At 39.1% G+C, this 12,273-nt stretch overlaps 1 protein-coding gene across 2 annotated transcripts in view; it reads right to left on the bottom strand.

The window, feature by feature from the left end:
* LOC118833859 (cytochrome P450 3A4-like) overlaps window positions 1-12,273 on the bottom strand; it is a 75,315-nt gene that overhangs the window by 46,055 nt on the left and 16,987 nt on the right. For both annotated transcript variants that reach the window (XM_036741276.1, XM_036741275.1), the window contains exon 4: window positions 197-296. In XM_036741276.1, coding sequence (XP_036597171.1) covers window positions 197-296 — 100 coding nt within the window. The remainder of the gene's footprint in view (window positions 1-196; window positions 297-12,273) is intronic.

Genomic DNA, 12,273 nt, shown 5'->3' with positions numbered 1-12,273 from the left:
ACCCAACAAAAGCCACCTTTGCTCTCCAGTTAAACTGCTTTGCCCTCAGCTACGCTGTCATTCCTACCCTCTATTCTGCAAGAATGTCAATAGTGAAGAATGTCTACAGTGTTTATAGAAGGTCTAAACACTATGTAACCCTTAACATTTGTGCTTAGCCCCTTGCTGCCAGCATTACTCTTGCGCTGTTACTTACCCGACGATTGGTGAAGACAGAATAACACTCTTTTACCAACACTGTTTTGATAGTCTCTGGGTCCATGATGGCCAGTACTGGTTGTTTGCCTTCAAAAAACCTACATCCCCAAATGAAACAAATTGCATCAGTCCCCAAGAAACACTGTTGTTAACAGAGATTGCGAGTAGAAACTATGCATTGATAGCCATGAGCTCGCTGCTACCTTATGTTTGCTTTAATTAGAGATGAGGAAGTAAACCAACAATCTAAAATAAATTTCATCTGAGAATATTTATGAAATACTTAGTGCATGCTAAATTTAGGATCCCGCCTCAGACACTTCCTAGCTCTGTGACCTCATGCAAGTGAATAACCTCTTTCAAACTCAGTTTCCTCACTGGCAAAATGAGGAAAAGCATAGCATCAGCCTTAGGGGGTTGTTATGAGGATCAGTAAGACATGTTTAGAATACTTTAAAAACCTTGATGAGTAGATTTCATCACCGCTGTTCTTGTTCTTTTTCTTCTTAGGCATGATGGGGAAAGGAAACAGTTTCATTGAGGAGGTAACATTTGAATTGAGCTTTAAAGAATGGTCAGGGACTCAGTAGGAAAAGGAAGAGAGAAGGGCATTTTCACGATAGCAAACAGCCTGAGCAGTCTTAGTGGCGTGAGAGTGGTAAGTGTGTTTCGGAGCCAGAGAGTCATCCAGTTTGGATAAAGAACAAAGTTTATAAAGGGGACTCCTGGAAGTAAGGCTGGGAAGATGAGGTGGTAACATGTGAGGAAGAGTCTTGAATATGGGAAGTAGTTTCTGAATGTCACTTAGGAGGCAATAGGGAGCTGGGGAGGACTTTTGTGCAGAGGTGTGAACATAAACAGATTTATACACCGGAAAGATTATCCTGGCAATTGTATTAAGAATGGAACAGATGACCCAAGAAAATTCCAAAGAATCTATGCATGATGAAAAATGCCTTCCACCACCAGAGGGAGAACTGGTGAAGCATACTGTTTTTCACTTTCTTTTTCTTGGAGCTTTTTTGGAACATGCTAATGTGGATGTTTGTTTTGCATGACTTCACATATATAATTGATGTCATATTACTTGCCTTCTCAGTGGGTCAAGGAGGGACTAGGGAGGGGCTGATTATTTCAAAATGGAAATTTTTAAAGGAAAGTTAAAAAATAAACATTTTAAAATATAAATCATTTTTATTTTTTTTCTCTTAGATCATTGTATTTCTGAAAAATTGTTCATAGTACAATATTTTTGTCATTGTTTACAATATTATCTTTCTGCTCAGTTCACTCTGCCTCAATTCATATAAATCTTTCCAGGTTTTTCTGGAGTTATCTTCCTCATCATTTCTTTTTTATAATTAAGATTTTTTATTTTTAGTTTACAACACTCAGTTCAACATAATTTTGAGTTCCAGATTTCCTTCCCCCCTTTCCTCCTTCCTCCCCAAGGTGGCATGTAATCTGATATATCTTCTACATATAACTTCACATTGACCTTATTTACACAATAGTCAAGTTGTAAAGAAGAATTATGACCAACGGAATGAATCATGAGAAAGAAGAAACAAAACCAAAAAAAAAAAAAAAACAAAGACAAAAAACTAAAGAGAAAAAAAAAGGGGGAGAAAAAAGGAGAGCATAAAGTTTGTCTCAATCTGCATCTGACTCCATAGTTCATTTTCTACATGAAGATAGCCCTCTCCATCATGAGTCCTTTGGAGTTGTCTTTGCACCTTGTATTGTTGAGAAGAGGGAAGTCTATCAGGGTTATTTATCACAGAATCCATATGTCTGCGGTTGTGTATAATGTTCTCCTGGTTCTGCTCCCCTCACTCAGCATTATATCGTGTAGGTTTTTCCAGGTTATTATGAAGTCCATATCATCCCCATTACTTATAGCACAATAGTATTCCATTACCTTCATATACCACAACTTGTTCAGCCATTCCCCAATTGATGGGCATCCCCTTGATTTCCAATTCTTTGCTACTACAAAAAAGAGTTGATATAAATATTTTTGTATGCATGGGTCCTTTTCCCACTTGTGTGATCTCTTTGGGATACAACCCTGGAAGTGGTATTGCTGGGTCAAAGGGTATGAATGTTTTTATAGCCTTTTGGGCATAGTTCTACATTGCTCTCCAGAATGGCTGGATCAGTTGACAACTCCACCAGCAATGTAACAATGTCAGAATTTGGTAGGACTCCTTCACATATTTTCCCAAATAGTCTATAAAGTATGGGAATTAATTGTTCTTTAAATGTTTGATAAAATTCACATGTAAACCCATTTGGCCCTGGAGATTTTTTCCTAGGGAATTCATTGATGGCTTGTTCAGTTTCTTTTTCTGAGATGGGGTTATTTAGAAATTTTATTTCCTCTTCTGTTAGCCTGGGCAATTTACATTTTTGTAGATATTCATCCATGTCCCTAAGGTTGTCAAATTTATGGGCATACGACTGGGCAAAATAATTCCTAATTATTGTTTTAATTTCCTCTCCATTGGAGGTGAGTTCACTCTTTCATATTTGATACTAGTAATTTGACTTTCTTCTTTCTTTTTTTTTAATCAAATCAACCAAAGGTTTATCAATTTTATTGTTTTTTTTTCATAAAACCAGTTCTTGGATTTATGTATTAATTCAAGTTTTCTTAATTTCAATTTTATTAATCTCTCCTGTGATTTCCAGTATCTCTAATTTGGTATTTAATTGGGGATTTTCAATTTGTTCCTTTTCTAGCTTTTTTAGTTGCATTCGCAATTCATTGATCTCCTTTTTCTCTATTTTATTCATGTAAGCATTTAGGGATATACAACTTCACCTAAGAACTGCTTTTGCTGCATCCCATAAGTTTTGGTATATTGTCTCATTATTGTCATTCTCTTGAATGAAGTTATTAATTGTTTCTCTGATTTGTTCTTTGGCCCATTCATTCTTTAGAAGTAGATTATTTAGTTTCTAATTAATTTTTAGCTTATTTTTCCATGGTTCTTTATGGCAAATAATTTTTATTGCATCATGATCTTAAAAGGATGCTTTGACTACTTCTGCCTTTCTGCACTGGATTGTGAGGTTTTTATGCCCTAGCAAATGGTCAGTTTTTGAGTATGTGCCATGTACTGCTGAGAATAAAGTATATTCCTTTTTATCCCCATTCAGTTTTTTCCAGAGGTCTTATCATATCTGCCTTTTCTAAAATTCTGTTCACCTCCTTAACTTCTTTCTTCTTTATTTTGAGGTTAGATTTATCTAGTTCAGAGAGGAAGAGGTTGAGGTCTCCCATACTTATAGTTTTGCTGTCTATTTCTCTCTGGAACTCCCTTAACCTCTCCTCTAGCAATATGTATGCCATATCACTTGGTGCTTATATGTTAAAAAATGATATTGCTTCATTGTTTATGGTGCCTTTTAGCAGGATATATTGTCCTTCCTTATCTCTTTTAATTATATTGGTCTTTATTTTTGCTTTGTCTGAGATTAGGATTGCTACCCCTGCTTTTTTTTTTTTACTTTGGGTGAAGAACAATACACTCCAATCTTTTACTTTTACCCTGTGTGTATCCTCTTGTTTCAAATGTGTTTCTTGTAAACAGCATATTGTGGGATTATGGTTCTTAATCCATTCTGCTATCTGCTTCTGTTTTATGGCAGAGTTCATTCCATTCATATTCACAGTTATGATTGCTATCTGTGTCTTTTTATCCATCTTATTTCCCCCATTTATGCTTTTATTTCTCCTTTTCCCCTTCCACTCCTCAACAAAGTTCTGCTTTTGACTGCTGCCTTCCTCAGTTTACCCTCCCTCTTGATTCCCCTCCCTTATCTTACCGTTTTCCACTTGCTACTTCTTCCCTCCTTTCTGACCACCCCCCTCCCTTTTTTCCCCCTTTCCCCTCCTACAGCATTTAGGACAAGTTACATTTCTATACTTATCAGGGTGTGTTATTCCCTTCTTGAACCTAATCCAATGCGAGTAGAGCTCCTCCCTTCTTTCCCTCTACCATAATGTATTTTTGTGCCTCTTCATGTGATGTAATTTATCCTTTTCTACTACCTCCTTACCTCTTCTCCCAGAACCCTCCCTTTACATCTCTTAATAATGGTTTTTATCCTTATATCAGTTATTGTATACAGACATCCACAGTCTATGTGTATCCCTTTCAATTATCATAATAACTGTACTATTCCCAAGATTGACATATATATGTACATATATATATCATTCATAAGATGATATAATCCTATATAAAGATGTGAATAATTTGCCCTTATTGATTAATAAGGTTTGTGGGGTTTTTCCCCCTGTTCACCTTTTTATGTATCCTTGAGTTTTGTGTTTGAAGATCGAATTTTCCATTGAGTTCTGGCCTTTTCATCAAGAAGGTCTGGAATTCCCTTATTTCATTGAATGTCTATCTCCTTGCCTGAAAAATTATGCTCAGTCTTGGTTGTAGTCCCAGTTCCAATTTCTCCTGTCATTTAATTTAGAAGCTGAAAGATCCTATGTGATCCTCACTATAGTTACATGATAATTAAATAGTTTCTTTTCAGCTGCTTGCAGTATTTTATCCTTTACTTTGTAATTATGAAGTTGGGCTACAATATTTCTTGGAGTTTTCAATTTGGAGTCTCTTCCAGGGGGTGATTGGTGGATTCGTTCAATGGCTATTTTACCCTCTGGTTCTAGGACCTCTGTGCAGTTATATTTGATAATTTCATCTAAGATACTGTCAAGGTTCTTTTTTTTCATTGTGGATTTTCGGTAGACCAAAAATTCTTAGTTTTTCTCTCCTGAATTTATTTTCCAGGTCAGTTGTTTTTCCAATCAGATATTTCACATTTTCTTCTATGTTTTCCTTCTTTATATTTCATTTTACTACACCTTGGTGCCTCATACAGTCATTAGTTCCCACTTGCTCAATTCTAATTTTTAATGAATTGCTGTCCTCATTTTTGTTTTGAGTATCCTTTTCCAGTTGGTTGATTTTACCTTTCAGGGTGTCATTTTCTTTGTTTAGATTCTGAATCTTCATAGCCATTTCACCAATCTCATTTCTTAATGATTTGATTCCATCAATGTTTTTTTCCCATTTTTTTCCATTTCCACTTTTTGTTTTACCTCCCTAATTCGGTTTTTAAAATCCTCTTTGAGCTCTTCCAGTAATGCTTTTTGGGCTTGAGACCAGTTCACATTTCCTTTTGAGGTATCAGATGTGGATATAGTGTCAATGCCATCCTCTTCCAAACTGGTATTTTGATCATCCCTGTCTCTGTAAAATGAATCAGTGGTCCTTGTTTTTTTCATGTTCCTCTTCATGTCGGTTAGCCTTTTCCTGGCTTTACAGTGGATTTCTGATTTTGAGGCTCAGGGATCTCTGTCCCAGGTTTCTTATTCTGGTGATTGTGCATCTATTTCCTGGCTTTGTGTATTATAGCCCTCAATTTCCTGAGGTATGGGGGAGGGCCTGGCTGCCTGAAGTCTCCTTTTTCCTGGGGGCTGTTCTCCAGCATTGTTGCTCTTTGGCAAAGGTCTCAGCTGTTTGTTGTCTGTGCTGGGGTCTGCTACTTTCCCTGGGGGTGTAAGAGTATGTCTGGGCTCCTGGTGTTGACCCATGCTGGCTCTGCCCCTCTGGGACTCAGGAACTCCCACTGTTTGGCCACTGAAGCCCCACTTCTGTCTTCTCTATTAAAGCATTTTTCCCCCAGGAATTCTCTTGGTCAGGGGAGGGGAAGGATTAGAGCTGTTTACCTGGTCTTTATGTCTCCTGGAAGTTCAAAAGGGTGCGTTTCAATCCTTTGGGCTGCAAGCCCCAGGAGTAGATGTCTCACAGCCAGAGGCATTGCGCTGCTGCTTCTCATCTCTTTAACAGACTCCCATCCTGTGTTGGGAAGACTCCACCAGTTTCAGGCACACAGCTTTCTCCCAGCCTGGATTGCTGGTTGGTTTCCACAGCTGCTTCTGCTTTGGTGCTGTCTGGTGCAGTTCTGCACACCTAGCGTTGTCCCAACCTACAGATCAATCTTGTTGACCTTTTGTAATCTGGAAATTTGCCCCACTCAGTCTGCCAGTGGCTTCTAACTCTCTCAAATCGGCTCAGATTCACTTTTTTAGGGGAATCTGACAGAACTTGTGAGAGAGCTCCGATAAGAAGCTGTTTTCGCATGGCCATCTTGGCTCCACTATAAATCATTTTTAATAGACCAAGTAGAAGGGGTAGTGTAGGCAAGAACATTTCTGTCAGCAGGCCACAATAGTACTGTGTATATTTGGTAATAACAACTGGTACTAATGCCTGTAGTGGCAGCAGTAGGAATATCAAACAAATTTGAGAGATGTTGCAGAGATGGAATTGAAAATTCCAGGAAATTGAAGGAGTCTGAGATAAGAGGAAGAAAAAGGAGCTGAATATAAAGCCCAAAGTTATGAAAATATAAAATCATGTGTATCAGAGATTTCAAACTCATAGTTGATGTACAAGGAAATTTAAAATTCTTGGTTACCAGATTAAAATGAAATTGAAAATTGTTTAACAAAATAAATACAAATATTATTCAATACTGTTCCTCTACTTTGTCATTTTAGTCAAGTTCAAATCATCATGACCCATTCAGTGTTTCTTGGCAAATACACTGGAGTGGTTTTCCATTTCTTTCTCCACCTCATTTTAGCAATGAGGAAACTGAGTCAAGCAAGTTTAAGTCTCTTATTCAGGGTCACACAGCTAATAAATATCTGAGGCTGAATTTGAACTCAGGTCATCCTGATCCAAGCCTGACACTCTTTTTAATGTGCCACCTGGGTTGACGGCTAAGGTTATCTACCATGAATTTGAATTGGATGAAACTGACCCAATTTCTCTATGATTGGGTTTTTATCCTGTAATTGAAGTAGAACAATCTGTTATTGGGATTCAAGCTAAAATGAGGGTTTGGAAATGGGATTGCAAGAACAAGAGAGTTTGAGGGATATGACAAGAGGAGGTAGGAAAGAATTAATGTATCAAAAAATAAGGTCAAATCCAAACACTGAGGCAAATAAAACCCAAAGGGAGGAAGCAGAAAAGGAAAATGGTCAAGGACAACTTTGTATAATAAGAATGAGGACTACTAGGGGTGGAGAGCAGATGGCAGCAGGAAAGGACTAACTTAGGCACTCCCTCAAATCCTTCCAAATGCCTGTAAAAATGGCTCTGAACAACTTCTAGAGTTACAGAACCCATGAAACAACAGAGGGAAGCAGGTCTTCTGCCCAAGACAGCCTGGATGATCCTGGGAACGGCCTATCATGCCATGCTGGGAGTGGAGCACAGCCCAGCTTGGGCTGCACCAAGACAGACAAAGGTGCTGGGGAGATCTGGCAGAGCAGGCCATCGGGCCTTGAATCATTGAGCTGTGACAGTTCCCAGACGTCTCAACCCACGAACGCCAAAGACAAATTAGCAGGTCAGTGGGAAAAACGCTGGATTGGGTGAGAGGAGTGCGTGGTCGGCTCCAGGCCCAGGTGCAACGGAGGTGGTGCAGCATGGTGGCTGCAGAAGCAGGAAGCTCCTGTGGCTGTTTCCAGAGCTCCAACTGTGGTTACTTCTTGCCCCAAGCCCTGAGCAAGGAATCAAGTGGCAGATCAAAGTGGGAGTGCAGGGAGCACTTTGCTGGTGGAGATGCAAGGTTCTCTTTATTTGCCCTGCTTGGATCTGGGTCACGGTCCTGGTTGGAGGTTCTTGGGGGAAGAGGAGTGCTGGTGTGGCAGAGCTTGCCCTCTGAAAACAGCAGCTCAATGCCTCGAAGCTTGGGACAAAGCACTTGCCATTCTGAAGGCAGTCATACACTGACAAAAACCTCAAGGGTGAAGTAGTTGGCTGGGAACATGGCTAGGCAGCTAAAGACTCATACTATTGCATCTTTTTGGTGACAAAGAAGATCAAAATATAGAGGCAGAAGTCAACAAAGTCAACGAGCCTACATCAAAAGCCTCCAATAAAAATATGAATTGGTCCCAGGACATGGAAGAACTCAAAAAGGATTTGGAAAGGTGAGTAATAGAAGTAAAGGAAAAATTGGGAAGAAAAATGAGAGTGATGCAAGAAAATCATGAGGGGGGGTGGAGCCAAGATGGTGGCTGGAAAGCAGTGACTAGCATGAGCTCCCCACCAAGTCCCTCCAAAAACCTATAAAAAATGGCTCTGAACCAATTCTAGAACTGCAGAACCCACAAAACAGCAGAGGGAAGCAGGGCTGCATCCCAGGACAGCCTGGATGGTCTCTGGATGAGGTCTATCCCACACAGAGCTGGGAACTGGGAGCTGGGAGCAGAGCAGAGCAGAGCCCAGCGTGAGCGGCTCAGACCAACCAGATCAGGAGCCAGGCAGAGCAGTGAGCTGTGGCAGTTACCAGACTTCTCAACCCACAAACACCAAAAACAGCAGAGAAGGTTAGTGGGAAAAGCTGCGGGAGTGGAAGGAGTTCACGGTTCAGCCACCGCCCCCGGGGCAGAAGAGGTGGGGCAGTTACAGGTGCAGTTGCTTCCGGCCCCAGGCTCACCTGGTGGGAGGAATTAAGTGGCGGATCAGAGCAGGAGTGCACAGCCTGCTGAAGATCTAAGCCCAGTCTGGGTTGGGGGTTCTTGGGGAAGGAGGAGAGCTGGTATGGCAGAGCTGGCACATTCCCCCCAAACGTGTAACATAGAACTCTTTAGTCTACAAGAAGTCATACCCCACTGAAAAACTCAAGGGTCAAGTTAGTTGGTAGGAAATATGGCAAGGCAGTGAAAACACACCCAGATTAAGTCTCAGACTTTGAATTCTTTCTTTGGTGACAAAGAAGACCGAAACGTACAGCCTACAGAGGTCAACAAAGTTCAAGAGCCTACACCAAAAGCCTCCAAGAAAAACATGAACTGGTCCCAGGCCATGGAAGAGCTCAAAAAGGATTTGGAAAAGCAAGTTAGAGAAGTAGAGGAAAAATTGGGAAGAGAAATGAGAAGGATGTGAGAAAACCATGAAAAACAAGTCAATGATTTGCTAAAGCAGACCCAAAAAATACTGAAAAATACACTGAAGAAAACACCTTAAAAACAGACTAATTCAAATGGCAAAAGAGCTCCAAAAAGCCAATGAGGAGAAGAATGCCTTGAAAGGCAGAATTAGCCAAATGGAAAAATAGGTCCACTGAGGAAAACACTGCCTTAAAAATTAGATTGGAGCAAGTGGAAGCTAGTCACTTTATGAGAAATCAAGATATTATAAAACAGAACCAAAGGAATGAAAAAATGGAAGAAAATGTCAAATATCTCATTGGAAAAACCACTGACCTGGAAAATAGATCCAGGAGAGATAATTTAAAAATTATTGAACTACCTGAAAGCCATGATGAAAAAAAGAGCCTAGATATCATCTTTCAAGAAATTATCAAGGAGAACTGCCCTGATATTCTAGAGCCACAGGGAAAAATAGAAATTGAAAGAATCCATCGATCGCCTCCTTAAATAGATCCCCAAAAGAAATGTCCTAGGAATATTGTCGCCAAATTCCAGAGCTCACAGATCAAAGAGAAAATACTGCAAGCAGCCAGAAAGAAACAATTTGAGTATTGTGGAAACATAATCAGAATAACCCAAGATCTGGCAGCTTCTACATTAAGAGATCGAAGGGCTTGGAATACGATATTCCGGAGGTCAATGGAGCTAGGATTAAAACCTAGAATCACCTACCCAGCAAAACTGAGTATCATGCTCCAAGGCAAAACATGGAGTTTCAATAAAATAGAGGACTTTCAAGCTTTCTCAGTGAAAAGACCAGAGCTGAATAAAAAGTTTGACTTTCAAACACAAGAACCAAGAGAAGTATGAAAAGGTAAACAAGAAATAGAAATCACAAGGGACTTATTAAAGTTGAACTGTTTTGTTTACACTCCTACATGGAAAGATGATGTATATGATTCATGAGACCTCAATATCATAGTAGCTGAAAGGAATATGCATATATATATATATATATATATATATATATATATATATATATATATGAATGTGCATGTATGTATTTATGTATGTGTATATATATATATATATATATATATATATATATATATACAGAGAGAGAGAGAAAGAGAGAGAGAGAGAGAGAGAGAGAGAGAGAGAGAGAGAGAGAGAGAGAGAGAGAGCAGACACAGGGTGAGTTGAAGATGAAGGGAAGATATCTAAAAGAAATAAAATCAAATTAAGGGATGAGAGAGGAACATACTGAGAGAGGGAGATAGGGAGAGATAGAATGGGGTGGATTATCTCACATCAAGGTGGGAAGAGGAAGCAGTTCTGGGGGAGGAGGGGAGAGGGCAGGTGAGGGGGGAATGAGTGAATCTTGCTCTCATCAAATTTGGTCTGAGGAGGTAATACCATACATTCTCAATTGGGTATCTTACCCCACAGGAAAGAAGAGGGAAGAAGATAAAAAATGGGGGATGATGGAGGGGAGGGCAGATGGGGGTGGAGGTAATCAAAAACAAACACTTTGGAAAGGGGGCAGGGTCATGGGAGAAAATTCAATAAAGGGGGATCGGTTGGGAAGTAGCAAAATATAGTTAGTCTTTCACAACATGAGTATTGTGGAAGGGTTATACATAATGATACACATGTGGCCTATGTTGAATTGCTTGACTTCTTAGGGAGGGTGGGTGGGAAGGGAAGAGGGGAGAGAATTTGGAACTCAAAGTTTGAAAAACAGATGTTTAAAAACAACAAAAGTTTTTGCGTGCAACTAGAAAATAAGATACACAGGCAATGGGGCATAGAAATTTATCTTGCCCTACAAGAAAGGAAGAGAAAAGGGGATGGGAGAGGAGTGGGGTGACAAAAGGGAGGGCTGAATGCGGAACAGGACAACCAGAATATACGTCATCTTAGAGTGAGGGGGAGGGTAGAAATGGGGAGAAAATTTGTAATTCAAATTCTTGTGAAAATCAATACTGAAAACTAAATATGTGAAATAAATAAATTTAAAAAAAAGAAAATCATGAAAAACAAGTCAATGACTTGCTAAAGGAGACCCAAAAATACTGAAAAAATAACACCTTAAAAAATAGACTAACCAAAAGTGCAAAAGGGCTCCAAAAAGCCAATGAAAAGAAGAATGCCTTAAAAGGCTGAATTAGCCAAATGGAAAAGGAGGTCCAAAAGACCACTGAAGAAAATACTACTTTAAAAATTAGAATGGAGCAAAGGGAAGCTAGTGATTTTGTGAGAAATCAAGATAGTATAAAACAGAACCAAAAGAATCAAAACTGGAAGAGAATGTGAAATATCTTGTTAGAATAAACCACTGACGTAGAGAACAGATCCAAGAGAGATATTTTAAAAATTATTGAACTACCTGAAAGCCGTGATCCAAAAAAGAGCCTAGACATCAAAATTTTCCTGATATTCTAGAACCAGAGGGTAAAACAGAAATTGAAAGAATCCACTGGTCACCATTTGACAAAGATCCCAATAAAAAACTCCTAGGAATATTATAGCCAAATTCCAGAGCTCCCAGGTCAAGGAGAAAATATTGCAAGCAGCCAAAAAGAAACAATTAAAGTATTGTGGAAGCACAATCAGGATAATACAAGGTCTAGAAGCTTCTACATTAAGGGATCGAATGGCTTGGAATATGGTATTCTGGAGGTCAAAGGAGATAGGATTAAAACCAAGAATTATCTACCTAACAAAACTGAGTATAATGCTCCAAGGCAAAATATGGATTTTCAATAAAGTAGAGGATTTCCAAGCATTCTTGAAAAAGAAAAGACAAGAGCTGATGAGAAAATTTGACTTTCAAATATAAGATTCAAGAAAAGCATGAAAAGTTAAACAGGAAAGAGAACTCATAAGGGACTTACTAAAATTGAACTGTTTTGGTTGCATCTCTACATGGAAAGATGATATTTGTAACTCATGAAACCTTTCTAAGTATTAGGGTAGAAGGTAGTTGAAGGGAATATACATATACACACATACACATCCGTATATATACATATATATATACATACACACATACACATATGTATATACATACATATATACATACAAATATGTAT

Source organism: Trichosurus vulpecula, chromosome 1 (assembly GCF_011100635.1).
Source record: "Trichosurus vulpecula isolate mTriVul1 chromosome 1, mTriVul1.pri, whole genome shotgun sequence".
Taxonomy (NCBI): Eukaryota; Metazoa; Chordata; class Mammalia; order Diprotodontia; family Phalangeridae; genus Trichosurus; species Trichosurus vulpecula.
The sequence above is the reverse complement of the archived record's forward strand: the minus strand, read 5'-3'. Positions and strand labels throughout refer to the sequence as shown.